The sequence below is a fragment of the Haemaphysalis longicornis genome, unplaced genomic scaffold, assembly GCF_048455015.1.
Source record: "Haemaphysalis longicornis isolate Haplotype H1 unplaced genomic scaffold, Haemaphysalis longicornis Haplotype H1 scaffold_2, whole genome shotgun sequence".
Lineage (NCBI taxonomy): Eukaryota > Metazoa > Arthropoda > Arachnida > Ixodida > Ixodidae > Haemaphysalis > Haemaphysalis longicornis.
In genome coordinates, this window is record NW_027526295.1 from 110,382,718 (window position 1) to 110,405,361 (window position 22,644).

Below are 22,644 nucleotides of genomic sequence, written 5' to 3' on the forward strand. Positions count from 1 at the left end.
TTACGCGATTCTAACGCGCACTTTTTTTCCGGAAAAATAGGCCGAAAAATCGCATGCGCATTAGAATCGGATACAAAACCGAAACTGCCGAAACAGCGGAAATTTCGTCCCACCCATCGCTATCGCCATCTCAAGATGGCGCCAAAGCTTTTAGCAACAATTTTTCGGACGCAGGTGGCACACGCGTTTAAGCTTTTCTATCGGTGTTCACACAAATTGTCAAATCGTTCCACTTGCACACTTTATAACAGCAATGGCAGCACCAGCTCTCACGCGTTCAAAACGAGCGGTCGGCTGAAGCGTGCACCTCTGGAGAAGCTCGCGGGATGGGCGTGCGAGGTGTGGGCCACGATCCCATTGACTATGGTTGAACGTTCGTTCAGAAGTGTGGCAGCGCGAACGCGCTTGACAGCACCGAGGACGAGATGTTGTGGTCAGCGTAAAGCAACAAGGAGCTCTCGGAGAGCGACGAGGAGTGAGATGAGTGAGATTACTTCGGGAAATAAACCGCCCGTTTCTCTTGCATTCGTTTGTCTGGGTCACAAAGTTCTGCGCGCGTTGCAATCAGAAGTGCAAGTTTTTTCAGGTTTTTTTGCCAGGAAAATCGGGGGCGCGTTATAATCGGGGGCGCGTTAGAATCGGGTAAATACGGTACTCCTTGAGGCGCATCTGGTCATGCCTTGAAAATCTTTCGTTACAAATGTTTGGAAAGTGTCCCCACCCAACTTTCACAATGCAAATATTAGTGTGCCATAAAGTTCCCAGACAGCATGTCCTCACCCAAAAATTTGGGGGTGGAACATTTATTCCAAGAAAAACACCAAACATCTTTGGCATTTTCGACAGGCTGGGAAGTGCCCTTTGAGAAAATGTCTGACACAAGTGATACAATTTCAAACAAAAGGGAAAATACTCGGCTGGTTTAACTATAACACAAGAGCAGAGTAGCAGTGAAACGCTTCGAGAAAGCCAACTCAGGCAATCCTGACACAAACGTCAAAGGCGACCACTTTTGTGTTTTCAAGCTAACATTTACCCATTCTATATTTTTTTACTTGATGTCTACAGTTGGCGATGGATGGCATTCTCTCAGAACTTTGCAGCAGAGCGCATCTAGGCATTCATAAAGGCTTGATCTCAGCACAATGAGTTGCATAAAAGGAGGCAGTGCTTGGCCAGTTAGACAAATTGCAGGTGAAATTAACACTGCCTCTGGTAAAATTAATGTTTTCCTCCCTCTGCGAAAGCGATGAGGCTACGAAAAGGGGGATCACATTTGGGCCCCTGCCCACTCACCCTTAGCCTTTGGTCACTGAGTGTCCAGACTCTGCTGGAGAAGTCATTCGAAGCTGCCAGGACTAGGTTCTCCTGCAAGTCAAACAGGCACCACTGAGTTCGGCAAGAGCCCAACATGTGACAACAGAGCCCTTAACTCCAAAAAAAAACACGGCACTCTTAACTCTTTCGCTACCGCGCCTATCAAATTCGATCAATCTGATCGATACTTTTGCGAGCGCCTTTTCATAGCGTTCCAGGCGTTTCTCGAACAAGTAAAGCTGTTCGGAGTTAGATAAGAAAATGGCCTTTCAAAATCAGTTTTGTTTTCATTTTTGCAACGGAAAAGTGATTTTTGACACGATTTTGAATCACCTGGGTGTGGAAAAGGGGCGTGGTCATCGCGCGTCACGGCTACCAACGAAGAATGCGTGCAACTCGTAATTACTCTGCACCAGCGCTTGTTTTTTGCTATCAGGGCGTGAATGGGGAACTAGCAAACGATTTTCAATCGTCAGGTTCGCGCTCTGACAGTACTAATCCCAGAAATCGGCTGAAAATGTCAAGCAGTGCCTGGTTGCAAAGCTACTTTATGATTTTAGGCAGTTTTATTGCCTTTGCGCAAGTTGTTCTATGTACTGTGGTAGTTCTACTCACCCCAGGACCATTAGCAAACAGTTTACAACAGTTTCGGTTTCGTTTCTGCATCGCGAAATTCATATTTAGCGCTACTACGCAGTTACCCAACTTCAAGGCTACCTGCCATGGCGCCTGAAGCGTCCGCGACTGATCCTCGAACAAAGCACGCCGCTCCTTATTTCCCCCCACCTTAACCCGATTTCTGCGATAAGAACTTCAGATGCAAGTCAAAAGGTCACACCCAATCGCCAGATATCTGTTCCGCCGAGGACAGCGCTTCAAACCGGCCTTACACTGCCAGCTGTTCGCCTTCCAGTTTCGTTTCCATGCGAGGATATATCCGGGTGTCTAATATTGCTGCTTAGTTGAACTGTCTATTCGGACGGAGTCTCCGATAAGTTTTTGTACTGTTTCATTTGAAAAATGTTAGGTGGCACTGCAATAGAGGAGGCTCGTTGTGCTGATCTTTTTGAGCGCGCCAACTGCTACTCGGCCAAAGATCGCAGGACACGATTCTAGCTCATCGTACCTCATTTTTGCGAGCAAGGCTATAATTGCGAGTAAGAAGATGATAATAAAGCTCAGCTTTATGTTTTGAGAGATAACTGACCGTGAACGACAACAAGCATCAGCCACGGCGTTCCGTTTTCAACTTCATGCATGTTTTTTTCCGCATCGAGTGCTTGTCCCGAATATTGTGATCGCTGTAAATGCAAAGTCAGCCATTGACAAGATGTTTTTACGTTATGTGGGGGCAAATTGGTGCCTCTGATAACGTCAGACCGCCAGATTTATTCCAGGGAACCACCCGAAGTTGCACATTTTGAATTAGAGGTTGGGCTTCACCGCAAGACATGAGCACCGTGCGTGCTAACATTTTTTTTTTATATCTGAAAAACTGTTCCGCGCAAGTCGACATTTTTTTTAGGGTTTGTTTTTGAAATGGTTCCCTACAAAATGTATATTCTAATTTTTTTCTACTACCGGTGGTTTGATATACACAACTCCTTTTTTATCATTTTTTTCGACAACTTGACAAAACTTTTGATTTTGATATTTTTTTTCACAACTATGATATATAAAAACCTTTAAAAAACTGGTGTTATTGGAAAGGCCGTTAAATAATCTGCATTTTTTGCTCCTGCAATTAGTGCCTAAATAATTTTTTAGCAGGAAAAAACAATGTTTTCTTGGACCCCTAAAAATTGGTCAATTTTCTGCGGTAGCGAAAGAGTTAACAGCACCGTTCAAAGTGTGATCACCAAATGAGAGCTAGCTGCCTACAAAAAGGTGGCACATGCTGTAAATTTCGCAAACAAATCAAGGCAGTCAAAGAACTTACATCGGCTGTAATTAATACACAAACGCTTTGATACCACCTCACCCTGTTTACATCCATCTTGCTGGTAGCTGCCTTTCATTGCTCACAATTTCAAAGCACTGAAAATATTAAGCATACCTCCCTTTGCTTTGCCCTCAGTGAGACCACATATTGAGTTTTGTATACATTAATTGTCCGCATCTACTTATCAGGCAATTCTATACTGGTCAAAACTTTCCATACTGGTCAAAACTTTCTGCCCTAAAGGGTGGTAGCCTTTAGGGCAGAGCCAGGTCATGCTAGTCTGCTCTTACTAACAGAGCAAGGAAAGCATCACAGAGACGCAAAAGGAAACATGGGATGAGCATTACATATTGTTTGCTGCACATAGTGAATGACTCCACACCAAATTACGCGTTTTGCTGTTCTCCTGTGTGTCATGGCAATTTCTGGTCACAATTAGCAAGATTAACACCATATTACTACAGCAAACAGTACCACAAGTTAATCTTCACATGGACAGCAGAAGCCACGCACCCAGAAGTTACAAAGCACTGCAGATAAGGACGTTTGTTGTTCACAAACGGCTAGGGCTGAACTGTAATGTAACACAGCCTCGCAGGAGCTGCAGAACCTCATTGCAGTACTAGCAAAAATGCGCATAAAGTTTATAAATGATAAATAAAATCAAAACAAGGTAACTAAGTTGAGCTCAAAATGCAATCGTGCTTCCAATTCTCCCCTAATATGTTTCCGAGTCCGAACTTGCTTCTTCGTTTTGAACAGCCGTAGAAGGTAACACGTTATTGCTGTTACAAGAGGAACTAGCAGATGGCGCCACATAGCCAAGCCAAGTGCAAGAAGCCCCCCCTTTCTCAGCATGCAAAGCCAAGCCACCGGGAACAGCCCCAGAATGCGGCGCCACGAGTTTCCTCTCCACCTCTCTTCGGCGGAGCGCAGTGAACTTCAAGCATACGACACATCAAGTATCGTCCGCGCCTTGGCCGCCTGTGCTCATGCAGACAAAATGCAAATTTGTTTTATTCTAAATATTTTGTGTTTTAAAGTGGCCCCCGCACTTGTCCGGCAGCAAATGATGCCGTAATCAGAGAAATTAATCGATTTAGGTTAAAACTGATTCTCCTGCCAAATCGTGTATTTGTGCGACGTCTGTAATGAACTCATGAGGGCGGGTATTCAAACAAAATTCCAGTGCGTCATTAGGCTCTGCAGCCTTGGCTGCAGTCAGACCTCCCAGATGGCGCTACAATACTCAGCCACGGACCGTTGTGCGCCATTGCTTTGTTTTTGACTGTATTTGCACCTGGCTAGTTTTTGTTACCATAGAAAGTAATTTTTTCATGAAACATGGGGTATCCTGGACAAACAGGGTTACACAAGACACCGTCACTTACACCAATCGGCCAGTGTCGCGCAAGACAACTCCAAAACGACGGACAAGCGTAGTGCGCCCACTATGAACAGCAGTGCGCATCGGTACTTCTACGTTTCCGTGTGCTTTCGTAATTTACACTGTTCACCCCACCATTTTTACTGCTGTAAAAAGAATGTGCCCTAATTTTGAGTGCAAATAGCTCGTTCGGCAAGCTTATAAGCACTGCTTAATTTGCGTTTGCTTTTGATGGCCTCAGCCAATCGCACAGCTGGGCATATGACATGATAGGTTCTGTTGCGGGAAATGAGCTAGTGGGTCGAATGGCCATTCCCTTTTTTTTTCTAATTATATAGCTTATCTGAGCAAAGCGTGCGTTAAAAGCGGTGTCAGTATGATTCTAACGAGGCAATTTTTTGAGCGAACCAAACTTGTGTTTTGTCTGCATGGCCCCTTTAATAAACCTAGCAGCCAACTGTATAACCAAAGTCCGCCACAATGAAACGATTACAGTGAACAGTACAGTATAAATCGCTTGGGTGTGACGTGCACAGTGCAGTTCCTCCAAAAGAAGGATTCCTGACAAGCCTTCAACTCCCCCTAAGTTGCGTTCTCTCTGCGAGATGGCGGCCCCACTGACGTCAGAGTTGGCCACCCTTCACAATCCTCAAAGCAAATATTAGTATTGCCCGCCCAACTGCAGGCCTAAATGGTTACAAAGGCAACCTTCCTTTCCCAGGAACTTTTGATGGCAAGAGCTGCCCCAATTTCAACAGCCATGTAGCAGACAAGGTTGAAAACCTGGACCAGCTGCAAAGTTGCTGACAAAGCTGCACAGGTTCCCCCTGCACCTGTTGCACACCCACAGTTGGGTGGACGGCTGCAATTTTTCCTTTGCAGAAACCTGTGACAACAAGCGGCATTTGGCAATGGTATTTTTCTCCCCGAGAACTTCTGAAAAGGCATTGAGCTTTGTCTATCCACCAGGACAGCATGACATCGAACATGACCGGCAGTGTCCCACAAGACAGTCAACCGGGTCACTGCGGCAGGTGGAACGGGTGTGCAAGAGAGCAGCAGCAGGCTCACCTCGGTGTCCATGTCGAGGGACATGACAGCCGCATTGCTCCCACCCAGGGTGCCCCTCAGCAGGGCCTGCTCTGTGAGCACGGAAGGGGGTGGGATGGAGGTGGGGGAGAGAGGAATGAACGTGTCATCAGTGAGAGGGAACTGGCGCTTACTAGCTGCAGCGGTCCGAGTACGCACACTGCTTAAACAGCCCTCACGAGAGGTGGCAATAAACCTCCCAACAGAGGTGAGACAGTGTTCTTGGTGCGAGCATGCCAACTTTGGTGTGTTAGTGTGCGTGCACTTTTAGCACTAATGAAAGGATAATGAATATGATTATCAGTCGCGGACCGTCCGCAAACTGCCCAGGACACAATGCGATGCCCGATTTTCCTGTGTACTCCAACGAGACCGTTAGTCCCTAGGCAGGAGAAGGAAGGGAGGAGAATGGGGAATAAGAATAGGGTATGGGGAAAGAAATCAGGGAAGGTAGCGGAGGGAGTCAGACAAGTTTAGCAGGAATGGGAGGAAACCAAAGAGAGGAGCAAGCAGAGGATAAAAAAAAGTGCTACACTTGGGATTTCTGAGGACAAAAGTGGAGCGGGAATGGTGAAACTGATGTGGGGGAGCGGGAATAAGAAACAAAAACATAAGTGGGGAACAGGAATGGGGGGAGTTAGGAAGAGGAATGGACAGTGTTGTGGAGAATGGCAGAAGGGCTAGCCAAGAAAGGAATGAAAAAAGTGTAGTGGAAGGTGCCAGAGGAGAGGAAGTGTGTGAGGAGAATGCTGGAATGGAGGTGAAGGAGGGGAGCTAGAGGAATACAGGAAGGAGAATGGCCCTTGCGGTGAAGCCCAACCTCTATTTCAAATATTGCTATCTTGGATGATTCTCTGGAAAAAATCTGGTGGGTTGACATCATTAGTGGCCCCAATTAGCCTCCACGTGATTTAATAACACCTTGTCAATGATTATGACCAGCACAATATTGAAGGCAAGCAAGCGATGGGAAAAAATCCACTTAGAGTTAAAAACCAAACTCTGTGGTGGATGCTTGTTGACGTTCAGATCATCAGTTACCAGTCAGAACTTGAATTTGCGGTTTATTGCTATGTTCTGACTCGCTATGGTAGCCCTGCTTGCAGGAATAAGGTACGATGCGCTATAATCATGCCCAGCAAGCTTTCACCAAGCCGCCGTTGTGCTATGAAGTGAGTTCAGCACTTCAAGCCTGCAACATTGCAGCGCCACCTGACAATTTCGAAAAGAAACAATTACAAGGCTGTTGGAGACTTTGCCACAATAGACAGCTCTACTAAGAGGCGACACAAGACTTTTGGAAATACCCTCGGACAAAAACGAAACTGGCCGGTGAGCAGCTGGCGATGTTCAAGGCCGATTGGGAGCGTTCTCCTCGTCTGAACTGATATTCGCCGACTCGGTGTTATCTTTCGACTTTCAGCGGAAGCTGTTATTGAGAAGTAAGGTGTTGGTAAAATGGAAGCACCAGCAGCATGCTTGTTTTGCGGAACAGTAGCGGGCAACGGAGGCACCATGGCAAATGAGCTCGTAGTTATGTAACTGCGTAGTAGCGCCAAACATGAATTTCGCAACGCAATAACGAAACGAAAACTGTTGGAAACTGGCTGAAAATGCCAGGCACACTTGCTAGACATGCAGGGGACCATCAGAACTAAGCTTTGGCAGAATAAAGCTACCCTTTCTCTGAACCAAAGATCACTAGTGATTAGCTGGTGTCATTTTTAAAAAATTATCACCTCTCAATGCTGTCGTATTACAAAGCTGACAACATTATTTGGTACTTGGCTTGCCAGGAGCCTTTTGATAAAAGAAAATTATGGTAATGCAGCGTAACCACAAGCGGCATGCTTTTTTGTCAAGTGCAGCAGCCACGCCCCCTTCAGCACACATGCACTTTAGCTCGCAAGAAACGCCTTCAAAAATCTCAATGTCGCCGGAGTGGGGAAATTCAAACTAATTCTAAAAGTGCAGTGCCTAGACTAACCACTGGCCACATTAGGTGTTCTAGAAACGACTACAACATGCCGAAATAGGCAATATAAATCATTGATCACCGGTGATCGATTTGAATGGGCGTGGTAACGAAAGAGTTAACATGCATGCGCATACAGTACTACTTATTCCTGCATTTCATTTCATTTACTGGCCCAATATTATTCGAGCACATGATATAAACACCAGGGGCTCTCTTCCACATTGGCAGATAAAAGGATTAGCCACTGCACAGCCCAGTACTTACATTTACATGCTCATCCTTTGGTATGAACTACAATGCACCCATTGTGTGATGGCACAAGAGATGGCATGGTACCTGGTGTGTATGTGTTTGCACAATGTCTTCAGTGGCACCTTCATTCATCCAACATTCTATTGGGCCTCCACACCACAGGAGCCTATAAGCTGCTTTTGCCACAGTACACCACTAAGCTACACAATAACACTGTCTCAGAGACCAGCACCGGAGAAAAGTGATGACAAATACAGTCGACTGACAGTATCCGACCCACCACGGGCAGTCTGCGGGTAGTCTGAGTGATTCGCAGCCATATTAAAACACAACCGAAAGTCGAATGCTCGATTGTGCCTCGGTGAGTCTGTGGTGAGACAAAGCCAGATAATCAAAAATTCCCAATATCTGACCAATTTCTTAAAGGGGCCCTGAAAGGCATTTTGAGCACACTAAATGAAGTAGCGCAATCATTAGATTGGGTCGTCAAGGTCATCTGGGCCAAGTATTACTCTCTTACGCGCAGCGGAAAGCTCACACTTTTGTTGCAAAGTTTGTCGCTTTTTTCTCACCCTTTCCTTCGTGTTTTTGGACGCCGCCATCTTCACATGTCTACATCATCGATTCCCCGATGTTCGTCATGAGCTAGACATCCTGCTATTGGGCGGCTTTTTCACGCACTTCCGGCAAAGAGATGAGTCGTCTGCTCAGCGTCGACTCGCCGGCTGATCTGCCAGCGTAGTGCCGGAGTGCTTGGACATTTTACGACAAACGAAACAAGTGTAAACAAACGCCTAACCGTTCGTATTGAATGCAACACGGCCATAACACGACATGGATATTCTCTTACCGGAGTACGTCCCATAAAGAAAGCGTTGAAGCCCCGTGGCACTTCTTTCGTGCAATCGCAGAGAACGCCCTGAGCCGAATGCCCGGGTTTGACGGATACATTTTTTTCCACTTCAAAACAATCCAGAGATGCGTTTCGAATGAACACAACGTCACAACATGCGTTGCAAGTCTGAACCGCGATTGACAGACGATGGGTTGCCTCCTCTGCCCGTCGTAAATTCGGCACTCACCTCGCGCGCGATTTGCGGGGACGAACAGCAAGTCACTTAACTCTGGCGCGCAAGCCGAGATGGCTTTTAGCCACGCACACTGCACATACCCCATGCGAGGTTGAGTCGTACGTCGCTCGAGAAAGATAATCCAGACCATGGGAAGCACTATCCACCCGCAGAAGCACAACGTCGCATTTCATCGCGAAACAAAGGCGTCCACAACACACACACCATCGCCTCCTGTAATGCCAAACGCATCTCGCACTTCCTAATGAGAGTGAGTGGTACGTCTGCAGTGCCCACATGTCGCGAGGTGGGGCCCCGAGCTGAACCGGGATCACGCAACCGTAACTGACCTCTGGGGTGGTTTGTGCCTTGTTGCCAAGGCAACCGATGTTTGAGATCGTCAAAGAAAGGCGCTCGCTCCAGCGCTAGAAAGCTCAGAGCCGCGCCAGAGCATGTTTTGCCAACGTTGCCGCTCTCCACCACGCGTCGCCCCAAGCTGAACTGGTCACATGATTGAAGCGTTTTGTGCACGGGTTCTGAATCGGTTTAAAATGTCTTTTTCACATGGCGCCGGCAGGAATTACCACCACCGCAAAATAAGACCCGGCACCAGCGGGGCCACATCTGATACGGCGCTTTTTGGATAAACAGTGCGCGGTGCATGAAAGGGACCGAGCGCAAGATCCTCCCCAGCGGCTGCGAGTTCGCCGCCGATTAAAAGTCACGTGCTGCACTGCAGCAACGCACACCGCTAAAGGGCAAGGCCAGGCCACCGCACTCATGCGGCCAGATTTTTCGTTCGCTTATCCATCCTTGAGCGGAGTGCGGAATTCATGGTGTCAACAAAACTTGCCCGTAGCAGACGGCAGTCGGAGGAGCGTAATGCGGAAGTACGTCACCGCTGACTAGCGCAGCATCATGGGAGGGAGTGCTGGCGCGCCGTCAACAGTTGAAAAGGGGAGGAAACGCGGCGCGACGATAATGCGCGGTTTTTGATTTACGATTTCTCAGCTAATACTCATCGCTTTAACAAAATTCTTGCGGGAGGAGATTGCTAATACATTGTCTTATTTGGTTACATGTACATCCATGCATCGGCGGAAGGTATTTCAGGGCCCCTTTAAAGGAGCCATGAAGAGAAAACAAAAGTTTGTTTTATTCAAAAGATTAGGTGTTTCATAGTACCCCAAGCGCTTTCCCGGAAGCAAATGATGCTTTATTCACTGAGAAATAAGGCAATTTAAGCCAAAATTTTAAATCTCCCGCTAAAATTGCACATTTCGTCACGTGAACAATGGCGTCATACGAGCCGGTCCATGAAACAGATACTTAGTATGTCGACTCCATATAGCACCCACACGCGGAAGTTGACCGAGACGGCGGCCATTTTAAAAATACTAGTAACACCTAGTGCACCCGCAGCCCTAGTCATGGAATCGCCTGATCCGGAGAACAAAACTCTCGCCGAGGAGCTCGGGCTTGCATTTAACAACCTCACACCACTTGAACGCTCAATGCTTCTAAGTGCACGAGCGGCAAGAGTTGTGGGATACGCGGTGGACGGGAAAGCGACCATTCCGCGATAGCCACAACAGACGAACGCCCTGCCGTCGGCACCGCTGCCTCGTCATCCCCGTCGCGACGGACGAATACTGACTGTGCCGTATTGTGCCGAATACTGTGCCGTACTGTGCCGAATACTGTGCCGTATTTTCAATTTCAGTAGCAGTATCGCTTATGCAAGTTGGCCGGTGTCGTGTATGGAAAGCCGTTCGCTCGAGCTCTCTGCTCCGACCAGAAAGATTCGAGCGTCAATGCGCGGTGTGTACGGCAATTTTTTCCCCCAAGGTCAGACCGCGTTGACGGCGATTTGACGAAGTCGGCGACGAGCGCCAGCATGTCCCGATCCGTGCCGTAATCACTTCCTCGGAAATGAAGCGAGCACACTCGTACCGTATTTATTCGAAAATAGGTCGAGCACGAATATAGGTCGACCCCCTAAAAATTGAAGTCGCCGAAAAAAAAAATAATATATTCGATTATAGGTCGACCCATACTTTTAAGAAAAAAACTTGAGGAAACTTTTTAAAACTCCCATTTATTTACAACGCGGTCACCTCACTGGTCGGAGCCACACAATGCGTCGTCGTCGGAACTTGCGCCGCATGCGCCGCAGTTCATTACCCACCCCCGCCCCCGACTGGCTTTGAAGGCTGAACGGCCAATCCCGCCTCGCAGCGCTAACTGTTGAGCTTTGGTCTGAATATCTTCGCAGGACACTCGGTGTCCTTTCGCACGCTTCTCTTCCACGTGCAGCCGGAGTTTTTTCTCGAGAGCATCGCGCCTCCCACCACGAAACGCACGACGCAGTCCCCTACAAGCAAAAATTCCCCCGCATTTCCCCGAGGGGGAGAATGTGAAAGTGCGAATGCACGGTTGTCGGCCCGCTTGCGGCGCTTGCGCTCGGCCCCCGCAGCCCACCGCCTCGCCGCCTTCTCTTCCATCTCTTCCATCGGGTTTGTAGTATCACGTGTACACCACGCAGTTATCAAGCCGCTATAACGCCGCTGAGTCGCCAACGCACGCCGCTGACGACGTAGTTTGAATGCGTTAAAGATATAAGGCGCGTTACTGACACCGATATCAGCGTCGAGTCCGTGGCTTATTCGGTAGAGCGTCGGGCTGCGGCCCGCAAAGTCCTAGGATCGAAACCTGGCGCCGGATGCTGTTTCCTTATAGAGGAGCACTGCGGACGCCGCCGCCGCCGGCGGTGGATGGTTTGGGGTCGCTTATAAAGTGCATTCGCACTTAAAAAAGTTCGTCCCGCTGTTTCCGCCATCCCCTGATCAGCTTTTCATTAACGACTAACTCTCGCTGAGCGGCGCAGTTGTTCAAGTTCTCAGCAAACAGGACCACCCGCCGCTTAAAGTCCGACGTGACATCGCGAAATGCGCACGAGAAAAACGTTGTGTGCGGAAATCACAACGAAGCAAACACAAAGAAAGCGCATGAAACGGAGAACGGGAGATAGTAGTGACAGCGAGCGAAGCAGGCAACGCCGTTCCGTTCACGAGGTGGCTACGCTAGGTGGCGAAAGTCACCTAGCCAAGCCAAAGACACCAAGCCAAGCCAATCTGGCTCTCTAGCCAGTACGTAAGCTCGCTCGTGTCCGGTTCGGCCGCAGGTAATGCGCGATAGCCGGCAGTGACTGTGGGTGGTTTTCTTACGCTGATTGTTTTGTCATTTTTTCCTTTATTTTCTTGCCTGTCTTTGTTCTAGATGCTCCGCGCTGCCGCCTCAAATTGAGGAGTGCCGGGCGCGACGGAGAAACGGATCGCTCGTTGCACCCGCCATTTTTGATCACGACTATAGGTCGAGGTTCTTCGGTCACGATTATAGGTCGACCCTCAATTTTTAAGCACATTTTCGGAAAAAAAAGGTCGACCTATATTCGAATAAATACGGTACTTCCTTTAGCTCTCTTTCTCCTCCGTTTGCAAAGTTCACAAAACGTAGCCACTTGCTTCGCCGAGGTTCGTCGTTGGGCAGCACATGAAAGGAGATCTCACCGGCGGGGATGTCGCACTCCCTCGACGATTTGCCCGTACTACATGGGCATTTCAAAACACAGCAACGAAATTTCATGGTAAAGTACTCGAACAAACTGAAGTTTTCAGTGGTTGTAAACTGTAAACGAGCTCGTAACGACAGCAGCAAGCCAACACGACCTCCATACCGAAACCTGTGCAACGAGTGGCACTATCTCGTTGCTGCTCTGTGTTCCTTACTCCCCTTGTTTCTATTTTTACCTTGGCTGGTTGGCGATATGACGGCCAACCTCCTGTGAAGGGATTACGATACCAAGCAAGGTCGCGGCTGTGCGTGCTGGGACGGTTCGTTGGCCCCGAAGAGCCTTGAACCCGAAAATTCGTCTGCGTGACGGTGGCGATGGCGAGATGTCGAGTTCGGCTGGCGGTAGTTTCGTACGCATTGGCATACACGCTTGCGTGTTCGTTCGGAACTTCCACCATTTACTCCACCGTTATTTGTCATAAAAAGAATGTGCAGTATGTTTCACGGGCATTTAGCTCGCTATGCAAACTGTAAGCCCTGCCTAACATGCGTTTGCTTTTGCCGGCCTCCGCCAATCGCAGAGCATTCTCGAGTGACATCATAGGTTCTGTTGCGGAAAATGAGCTGGTGGGTCGCATGGTGATTTCCTTTTTTCCTAATTATGTTGCTTATTTGAGCGAAGTTTGCGTTATAGGTGGTGTCGTTATGGTTCTAACGAGGCAATCTTTCGAATGAACCAAACTTGTGTTTTCTCTTCATGGCTCCTTTAAGCTTCCCAAGAGGGAATAGAGCTTGGAGGAGACGCTCACCCCTTGTGAACTCCCAGATCTTGACCTTGCGGTCGCCCCCTCCCGTACACAGCATGCGGCCGGATGGCGAGAACCGCACTGCGTTCACCTCCCCCTCGTGAGCATCCTGGGCAGGGAAGGCAGACAGCGCGTGTAGTCACCTCTTGCGGGCAGGATTTGGATGCAATTCAAGCAGAAAGACAATCAGGTACACATCTCGGGGGTACAATGCTACTTTCAGTCATGGTGGGCGCAGTATGCATCACGGCAATGGAAGTCCACTTATCGTAAACTATTGTAATAACAACACCGTAAGTCGGTGCAACTGTCCAGGACAGGCACTGACCTGGGACTGTGCTTGACTTAGTCCCTCGCTCCAGAGATGTTTTCTCCCGTAGCGAATAAGTACACTCTTAATAGCTGACTCCAAAAATAAAAGCAGGCACTGAGACACGCAGGTGCTTAGACTGCATTTTCTACATGAAGCAACAATACATTATAAAACCAGTCCACACAGTGATGTGCAAATAAAGAGCTACAAAACTGCTAGCTGAGATACGATTTATATATTCACCATAACTACGAAGTACCAGGAGCAATTTGTAAAGTTCTTGTCACAAATAGAAAAATGGTTGGAAGAATAAATGTGAAGCAAGTTATTGCGTTCTCTTTTCAAAGACAATTCACTACTTAAACACACAACTCTTAGTGTGACCATCTGTTTGTCGCTTGAATCAGCGAGAAATGTTACTGACAAGTCTGTTTACCAGTGGGTAACTGATTTTACCAGTGGGTAACTGACCCACTATTAATTGGAAAGTAAGTGATTGGTGAGGGCAAGAGGAGTGCAAAGGGTGGAAGAAAAATGGAATATAAAGTGAGCAAAGTAGAAAAGGGATAGGGAAAAGCAAATGTGAGAGAGAGTATAGTGGGAAGGGGACAGTGAGGGTATAACTCAAAAAGGAACAGTGAAGTAGAAGGGGTGGATCGCAATTGAAGTGGGGGATGAGGGGGCAGAAGACTTATCTATGGCTGAGGGAATAGGGTGAACGAGGAAGGGCTACAAGAGTGGGATGGAGATAGAAGGGAAAAGACGAGGATGGAAAACACTAGCACAAGAGGGCTGAGGTTGGGAGATGGGGAAAAAGTGTAGCGGGAAGGAAGTGGTAGGGAAGGACTAGGAAAGCGTAAATTGTAGGGGGAGGAGAGCAATTGCAGTGGGGGAATATTAGGTAAAGGAGGTAATAATTTTGGGAGGGAGATGTTAAGAGGAACTGTTGAAGGGATTAGGAGAGATGAGAAAATTGCAGGAGAGAGAATACAGAGAGGGAGAGGGTGAAGGAAACAATTGAGGGAGTGGAAGCAGAAGGGTGAAGGGAAATGGGAAATAATACAAAGCGAGGGAAGAAATAGGATAGGGCAAGAAGGGAATTAGACACAAATGGCACTAGAGAAGAGGAAGGGAAGGACAGAAGATGGCAGAGAGTGAGGGAGAGCAGCTGAGCAGAGGGTGGAAGGGAAGAGGGGAAAGAGTTGCATGGAAATGTCGAGGAGAGAGAGGATCATAGGGAAGGGGAAAATGAGGGAGTGAGAGAGGGCTGAGGAAAGGGGCAAGGACCAGAGGGGGATTGCAAGGAAGAAGAGGAAGCAGGGTAGGGTGCAAGGGGGAGGATAGGAAGGGGAAGTGTAGGGGAGGATTGGAGGGGGAAAAGGAGGGAAGGTAGGACTGAGTCAAGGGTAGTGAAGGCAATGCGGAAAGGAAAAGGGGAGAGAGAGAGCGAGAGAGAGCATGGGGGTAGAAGGGGGCATTACGGGGCAGGGGCAGCCATAAGGCTATGTATTTTGACGTCGTTTGCAGCAAAGCAAGCAGATACCGGTCAATTTTTATCGCGCTCATGATTTGTGCATCAACTAAGCATCAAGTTCAACTTAGGGACCATGTGAGACCACGTACAAATTTCAGGAGTAGCCGATTGGGGACAAAGGACTGCAGGCACAGGGGCACCGGCTGCCGGGTGCTGCAAAAGAAAACAGGGGGGAGGGTGACCATAAGTGCGGCCGTCGACCTCTTGACCAATGCGTGAAAACAGGTAGTAAAAGAAGGGAGAGATCAAGAGTGAGGTTGAAAAGTATGAAAAGAGGGAGAATATGGAGAATAGAGTCAAGTTTTGCTAGCTCTGAGTGCCTCACAAGGCACACACAACGTGCGTTTTTATGGCACATATGCTAAAGCACATGCTGTTAGGCGCAGCAAGGTCACCGAAGATGCGAATTATATGCGACAGCGGCGCGGATTTTTCGCTGACAGTTCATGCACTTAAAATTTCCATCTAGATGAACAAAGAAAGAAGAAAGTGCAAACAACGCCAGCCTGCCACATCAGTTCCAGACTGAGCGCCGACTGCTTAAGACAGAATCAGTTGGTCATTCTTCCCATGCACTGCCACTGCCCTCGCTATTCCACAATGCCTACAACAAGTACATTAAAGCACCTCGGTGCACATAGTCCTGTGCCGCCCAAACTTAATTTCCCTCATTTATCATTCCAATTTTCATCGTAGCCCTTTTGGCAAACTTCTCTTCCACAAGTTTACCCACAACTGCAGCACTAAGCCTATAAAATCTGCACAAATCGATGAATGTCTTAACATCGCGCTCAAAGTGATGTAGTTAGGCCTAGCACAATTCCTTTGGCTCAGTAACCACTCAAGCCTTGGCCAATTCGACTTTTCTGGTTTGCACAGTCCCTCACGGAGGAAGAGAAACAGAGGACTGCCCACCCCTGCAACGATGCATGCTTTTTCTGCCTGCTAGCTACTGTCCCCTGGTGGGGTCACAACAGAGAGCAAGGATTGATTGTTTGCTTCTCCGAAGGGGGCTCTGCTAAATCTCCAGACGTTTTGTAATTCAGGCTGGGGTAGTGCAAAGAAAAGTTCTGTGGGCAATCCCCATTGGATGGGGGGTGACTGTCAAGAGGGCACTAACCATACACAGTAAGTCAGCAATCATGTTAGTTCGAGGTTTATAAAATGTTAAAGGTGTTAAAATGCAGTGCAACATTGAGGCATGCACTTCCAACGAAAAAAAAAAAAAAAGGGGACTGCCACAGTTCTTAAACGCTACGTGGCGATCACGACAAGATTCACAGTCACGTACACATCACGAGACACGTGCCGTCCACCCTCTGTTCGCTTACCCCAATGCGCAAGCAGCTCGGCACACGTATGCAAAAAGTACAAACTTGCACGTGCTCGTGACGGGTGGCATAACGACCCTCGTACGACGCCCGGCATGAGCTTGCCCGCTGACGCCACTGCATTGACGGGGGTGCGTTCGTCAGCAGCGAGGAAAAACCACGCGACGGATGCTGTCCCACCCACAGAGCGTCCCCTGCGTCGCGCGGGGCTGTGGCCCAGCTGACAGACCGCACCCTGCGCAAGGCAATGGGGTCAGGTAAGCTCTGCTGGGCAAGGCCACGGGGGAGAGGAGGCAACCCTGGCGTCAGTCACGCAGAGAAAACAACAAGGTAACGTCGAAAATACGATGACAAGGCGCAAAAATGCTGGTCATCAAGCAAAAAAGGTCACAGGTATACTTTCAGCAGTACAGTATCACCACAGAATCAGTCTTCATTTGATATTTTTCCATTAATATTAAATTTTTAGGCCTAAATATTAGGCCTAATTACTAAGCTTAAATATTATTTAGGCCTAGTACCATTAAACTACTAGTACCTAAATAAAATACTAAATACATCATTACATTACATAAAATACATTAAATACTAGTACCTAGTACTAGGCCTAAATACTAATTTATTTAGGCCTAGTTTAATATTTTTTCCATTAGTTCGAAGCGGCAGGAAAGAGCAAACCACTATTACACAGGTACTCTGTGGTCTCACTACTAAAACAACAGAAGTGCCTCTCGGCAAAGTGTACAAGAAAAAGGTTTAAGCAAGACATCTGCTGGAACTGCCACCAAACCTAGAAGAGCTTTGCCTTGAAAGTTTTGCCAATATTTGTACAGGCTTTCCCTCTCGTTTGCTGATGCTGTTCATACCTAACATGAGGTGACGACTCCAAGACACGGTTGAGGAAATTGAACTAGGGTAGGAATATAAATCACCAGTCCCACAGCCTTTTTACACCTTTTCAACAGAGGGGTATTAGGATACAGTGTCCCTCATCATTTGGCACGGGGCAATCAGTTAAAAAGCACCAAGCCACCATTTGTGCCTTGGACGAGCTGTAGCTTTCTGCCCGCACAGGTTTCTCTACTGCTGACTGGGTTTCCAATGAGGTCCAATGAGGCATGCAAGTCAGGCACCACTCAAGGCCCACAAACCCCCCCACACAGATGCCACATATGGATGCAAGGGTCACAGAGAGGGACGACAATGCAGCCAACAAGGATGACATTACACCAGGCTTTATGCAGATGAAGTACATGAACAAATGAGCAATGGGATGCCACTTGAAAAAAAGCGGTACAGCAGTCAATGCAGCAGAAGCGTAACTTAAAGGCAGGTTATCAAGCCACCAGCTGTGCTTAATCGCAGACACCAGCAACATGAACGACCTCCGGGCACCCTAAGTGCACTTGTAGTGCAAGAAGACACTCTGGAGTCAGTGGCAGTGGACACGTTCTACGGTGGCCATTCAGCATATTAGTGCGCAAGAAGGCGGGCAGCACATGACAGATTGGCTACAAAAGCCCCACATACAGCACAAACACACAGCCCATGCACTACACGATGACCAGGACATTTAGTGCATGCAGCCAAAACCAGGACAACCTGGCTGTTTCAAAAAAAAAACTCTATATCCGACAGTCTCAATAATGCCATTAAACAGTCTTCGTGTGCGTTGCAGATTTCATTTTGAATTATAGATCATGTGGCAGCCTCTTGAACTGGCCAGAAAAATGTTGTGCAGTGACAGTAATTCAGAGGCTATACAACCCATCTATGCAAGAAAACACATGCAAACGCGTGACACACACCAACATGAAGAACAAAAAGTTGCAGAGGACCTCTAAGAATGTTCTAATGAGATAAGAATGCAAAAGCATTTCTTTGGACTAGGTTCAACTCTTCTGCCAATGTCTATGTTGCATTGACCACCTCCACATTGAACTCACTAAAGCTACTTGTATTAGAATCACAATATACGCTGCTGCGACGCTGCCTCAGGATTGAACTCACTAAAGCTACTTGTATTGGAATCACAATATATGCTGCTGCGACGCTGCCTCAGGAGAAAACCGATCAAATTATTCTGTGAGCAAAAATTCAATTCCTTTCCGGATGCTGCGTTGGAGGCCATATTTGATTCGTGGTGCAGAAGGTACAAAAAGGGTCTCAAGACAATGAATGTGCTCCTTGCGTTTTATTTCGGATGCACGTTCATAAAACATGTCAGACAATCAGAATTGAGCTTGTGTTGAGTGTTACTGTGGCACGTGTTCGTGCCGATGCACGTCTATCTTACGATTTCCGATGCACGCTATTGAACGTATCGCAGCCAATTGGAAGTGCATGCAACTAGTGTTACTATGGTGGGTGCTAGTGCTGATGTACGTGTTTTGTTTTATTCCTTATGCGGGCGGATAGCCTGTGTCGCAGCAGACTTGAGTGTGCACCGAGAATTACTGCGATGGGTGTTGGTGACGATGAACAAGCCTTTTTCTGTGATTTACTTTTTATGCATGCTATGGAACACATGACAGCTAATCAGAATTGAGACCGCATGACGGATGTTGCTGCAGTGGGTACTGGTGCCGATCCATGTGCTTTTCTGTGTTTTATTTCTGATGTATGCACTTTGCGACATGTTGAAGCCAAGCGAAATTGAGTGCTCCACCTTTGTTCCTACAATAGGTGCCGGTGCTGACGAACCCGCTTGATTTATTTCTATTGCATGGTAAAGATGTCAAAGTTAATGGAATGGAGCACGTGCTTAGCGGTGCAGCACCGGGTGCTGGTGCCGATGAATGAGCTTTTGTGTGTTTAATCACCGATCATGTGCTAAGGAACGTGGCACAACCAACTAGAACTAAGAGTGCACCCACTGTTGCTGCAGTGAGCGCTGGTTCCAATGCACCTGATTTTGTTTTATTTATGATGCACGCACTTTGGAACTTGTTACGGCCAGTAAGAAATGAGAGTGCACTAACTATTGCTGGGGCGGGTGCTGGTGCGAATGCATGCGCTTTCGTTTTATTTCGTCTGTGTGTGTTATGGAACGTGTTGCACTCAATTGGGATTGAGAGCATGCCGAGTGTTCCTGCAAGAGGTGCTGGTACCGCTGCATGTGCACTTTTCCGTGTTTTATGTGTCTTAATTCTGATGCATGCGCTACGCAACGCACTGCACATATTTGGTATTGAGTGCACACTGATTTGTTGCTGTGGTGGGTGCCATGCACCTGCTTTTGTTGCATTTCTGATGCAAACGCTGTGGTATGTGTCACACTGAATTACCACATACTGTAGCTGCAGTGGGTGCTGGTGCATGTTCTTTTAACACGAAAGTGTTTTATGCCGGGGTATAAACCTCACTGATGCCACATCCGTCATGGAAATGACATCACCAGAAAAAGTTCCATTGACACGGCAGCGCTAGGATTCGAGGCCACAATCAGTCCAGCTGCAATGGAAGATGTGAAACGCTCTGCCAACTGAGCCATGAAGCCATGCCCAGAAAGCTTTACGAATGCACCTTATGTCCTTCCCTCGAACTTCCCCATTCAGATGGTGCTGCCGTCTAGGAGAGGTGAAGTGAAGTAGTGCGCCATGACGCCAATAAGCACTAATAGTTGGCGCCTCGATAGGACAGTGTATAGCAGTAGAAGATGCTGTGTTTATCCATCCGCCACCTACATGAAACGCGCCGCCGCGTTCCACTAGCTGAGCTTGTCGCAACGCAAGTGTTTGGCATACATGCCACGAAGCAGGACTAACGTGGTCGCAACTTTGCCAAAGCGACCCGCCAGCAGGACAGACGTTTCTCGCCAAGCACACCCACAAGACTGCTGCCGACTTGCAAATCATGCTCCTTTCGCAGTAGCCAGCCGTCACTTCGCCAAACGATTTGCTGACAACTTGATTGGTTTTGTTTGCACAGTTTGCGAGCACCTGGGGTTTCAATCGGATTTACGCAATGCTCCAGCACATGTAAGCCAGTGCATAATGCTGATGCGTCTAAACGGAATTGGCATGTGTCACAACCAATTGATATTGAATGTACCCAGGTTGTTACTGCAGTGGGTGCTGGTACCGAGGCATGTGCTCTTCTGTGTTTTATTTCCTATGCATGCGCTATGGAACGTGTCACTGTCATTTGGTATTTAGTGTGCACAGAGAGTTGCTGCAGTGGGTGCTGGTACCGATGCATGTGCTTTTCTGTTTTATTTCTGATGCATGTGCTATGGAACATGTCACAGCCAAGAGGAACTGAGCGCACACTGATTGTTTCTGCAGTGGGTGCTGGCGCCAATGCATGTGCTTTTGCTTTATTTCGTATGCATGCGCTATGGAACGTGTTGCAGTCAACTGGAATTGAGAGCATGCTGAGTGTTCCTGCAAGAGGTGTGGTACCAATACACGTGCTATGGAACGTGTCGCAGCCAGCAATGATTTTAGCGGGCAGTGAGCGTTGGTGTGACATGTGTTGGTGCTGACTCAAGTGCTTTTTGTGTTTGATTTCTAATGCACGCACCATGGGAAGTGTTGCAGTCAATAATAGTTGGTGTGTGCCATGTCTTAGCGAAGATTGCACTGATGCCAATGCATGTACGTTGCCTGTTTTTTATTTATGTTGCATGAGACATGAAATGTGTTGCACAAAGTGAGAATCGAGCGCACGCCAAGTGTTGCTGCAGCAGGTGCTGGAGCCAATGCACATGCTTTTGTTTCCTTTATTTCTGATTTGTGTGCTATGGTACATGCCGCAGCCAATGCAAATTCAGCTCACACCACATGTCACTGCGGCAGGTGTTGGTGCTGGTGTTAGTTCTGATGTGAGAAGTTACATACTTTCCAAACACGGCTTTTGTGGATGCCTTTTGTGGACTGCAACTTGTTACAAGCTTTTGCCAACCTAGCCAAGAAACACTTTCACATTAAAGGTAAGGCCATCTGCTTACACAGTGCCGCCACAATTTTTAGCATACCCGTTTGCATCGCAACACTGACATACAAAGCGGTTAAAAGTCATAGTTACAAGCACAGCAGCAGAGCTCAACCAGGCACTGTACAGTAGATGGCCAACTTGCATTTCTTAGTGATAGCACTCCTGGGTTATAATTATGGATTACTGCAAAAGGTCAATAGTTAAAGCGCCCCACATTCTAACACGCCCCACATTCTAACAGTCACTTGATTATCACGGCGAAAGACAAGCACAAAAATTCTGACCATAGATAAGGTCCTCCACACACAAGTATTCTATTACAGCACCAGGATAGTCCTTTGCAACTCTCGAAATCAAAACACATTGTACACAGATGTTCATGCATCATTTTGTGCGTTGCTGCCACTGAAATCAAATTTAGGCTGGGCATGAGACAAAAAAATGCTTCTTTTTAGCAAGCTTTCTTTTCTGGAAGAGTGGCAGATTGAAACAGCAGAACCCCACTCTTACGTTCCTCAGTGCTGCGTTTTCTAGGCTGCTGCATTGCTTTTGCCTGGTCCCGGCACAGCTCACATAGAGTCCCATGTATTAACCCTTTCAGTCACCATGTCTCCATATGGAGACGCAACTTTCTTCATCGTTTTCCTTGTGTAAATGAAAAGAGTTCATGCTGCAGAGCGGTGCGGCTGATGTTCGAAACCTACGGAAGTGAAAGGTGGCACCATGTGATGTAGAATGCATTTATAAAGGCTAAAAACACCTCTTTCATGTGCAGAAATTATTATTTCACCTCCTTGTTTGTAAACTGCCTCAGGATATTTATTATTTTTATAGGGAAAAGCAGGATGGAGTGATGGTGTCTCCGTATGAGGACACGACACCATTTGCGTAATAAGTATTCTAGAGAGACTGAACCTTTTTTTCTTACCTCTAGACACTTGACACTGCTAAACCTCCAAGTATGGAATTTTTCTGCAGTGAATATAATAATTCGCGACTGAAAGGGTAGAAACCCTCACTGTTATGTCATGGCTCAGCGTATGTTCCTGGATCATTCGTCGCAATCTGACACTCTGAAGCCGCCAGGGCAGCATGTGCGGACCGCCATTTTGAT

General features: G+C 47.5%; 1 protein-coding gene across 3 annotated transcripts in view; it reads right to left on the minus strand.

The window, feature by feature from the left end:
- Atg16 (Autophagy-related 16) overlaps nucleotides 1-22,644 on the minus strand; it is a 54,838-nt gene that overhangs the window by 7,621 nt on the left and 24,573 nt on the right. The window contains exons 8-12 of one of the 3 annotated variants that reach the window (XM_077698138.1): nucleotides 16,648-16,827; nucleotides 15,351-15,414; nucleotides 13,418-13,523; nucleotides 5,718-5,788; nucleotides 1,297-1,368 (exon numbers count right to left, since the gene is read on the minus strand). In XM_077698138.1, coding sequence (XP_077554264.1) covers nucleotides 1,297-1,368; nucleotides 5,718-5,788; nucleotides 13,418-13,523; nucleotides 15,351-15,414; nucleotides 16,648-16,827 — 493 coding nt within the window. Of the gene's footprint in view, nucleotides 1-1,296; nucleotides 1,369-5,717; nucleotides 5,789-13,417; nucleotides 13,524-15,350; nucleotides 15,415-16,641; nucleotides 16,828-22,644 lie in introns of all 3 variants that reach the window. The other 2 variants (XM_077698137.1, XM_077698139.1) reach the window with 2 other exon arrangements.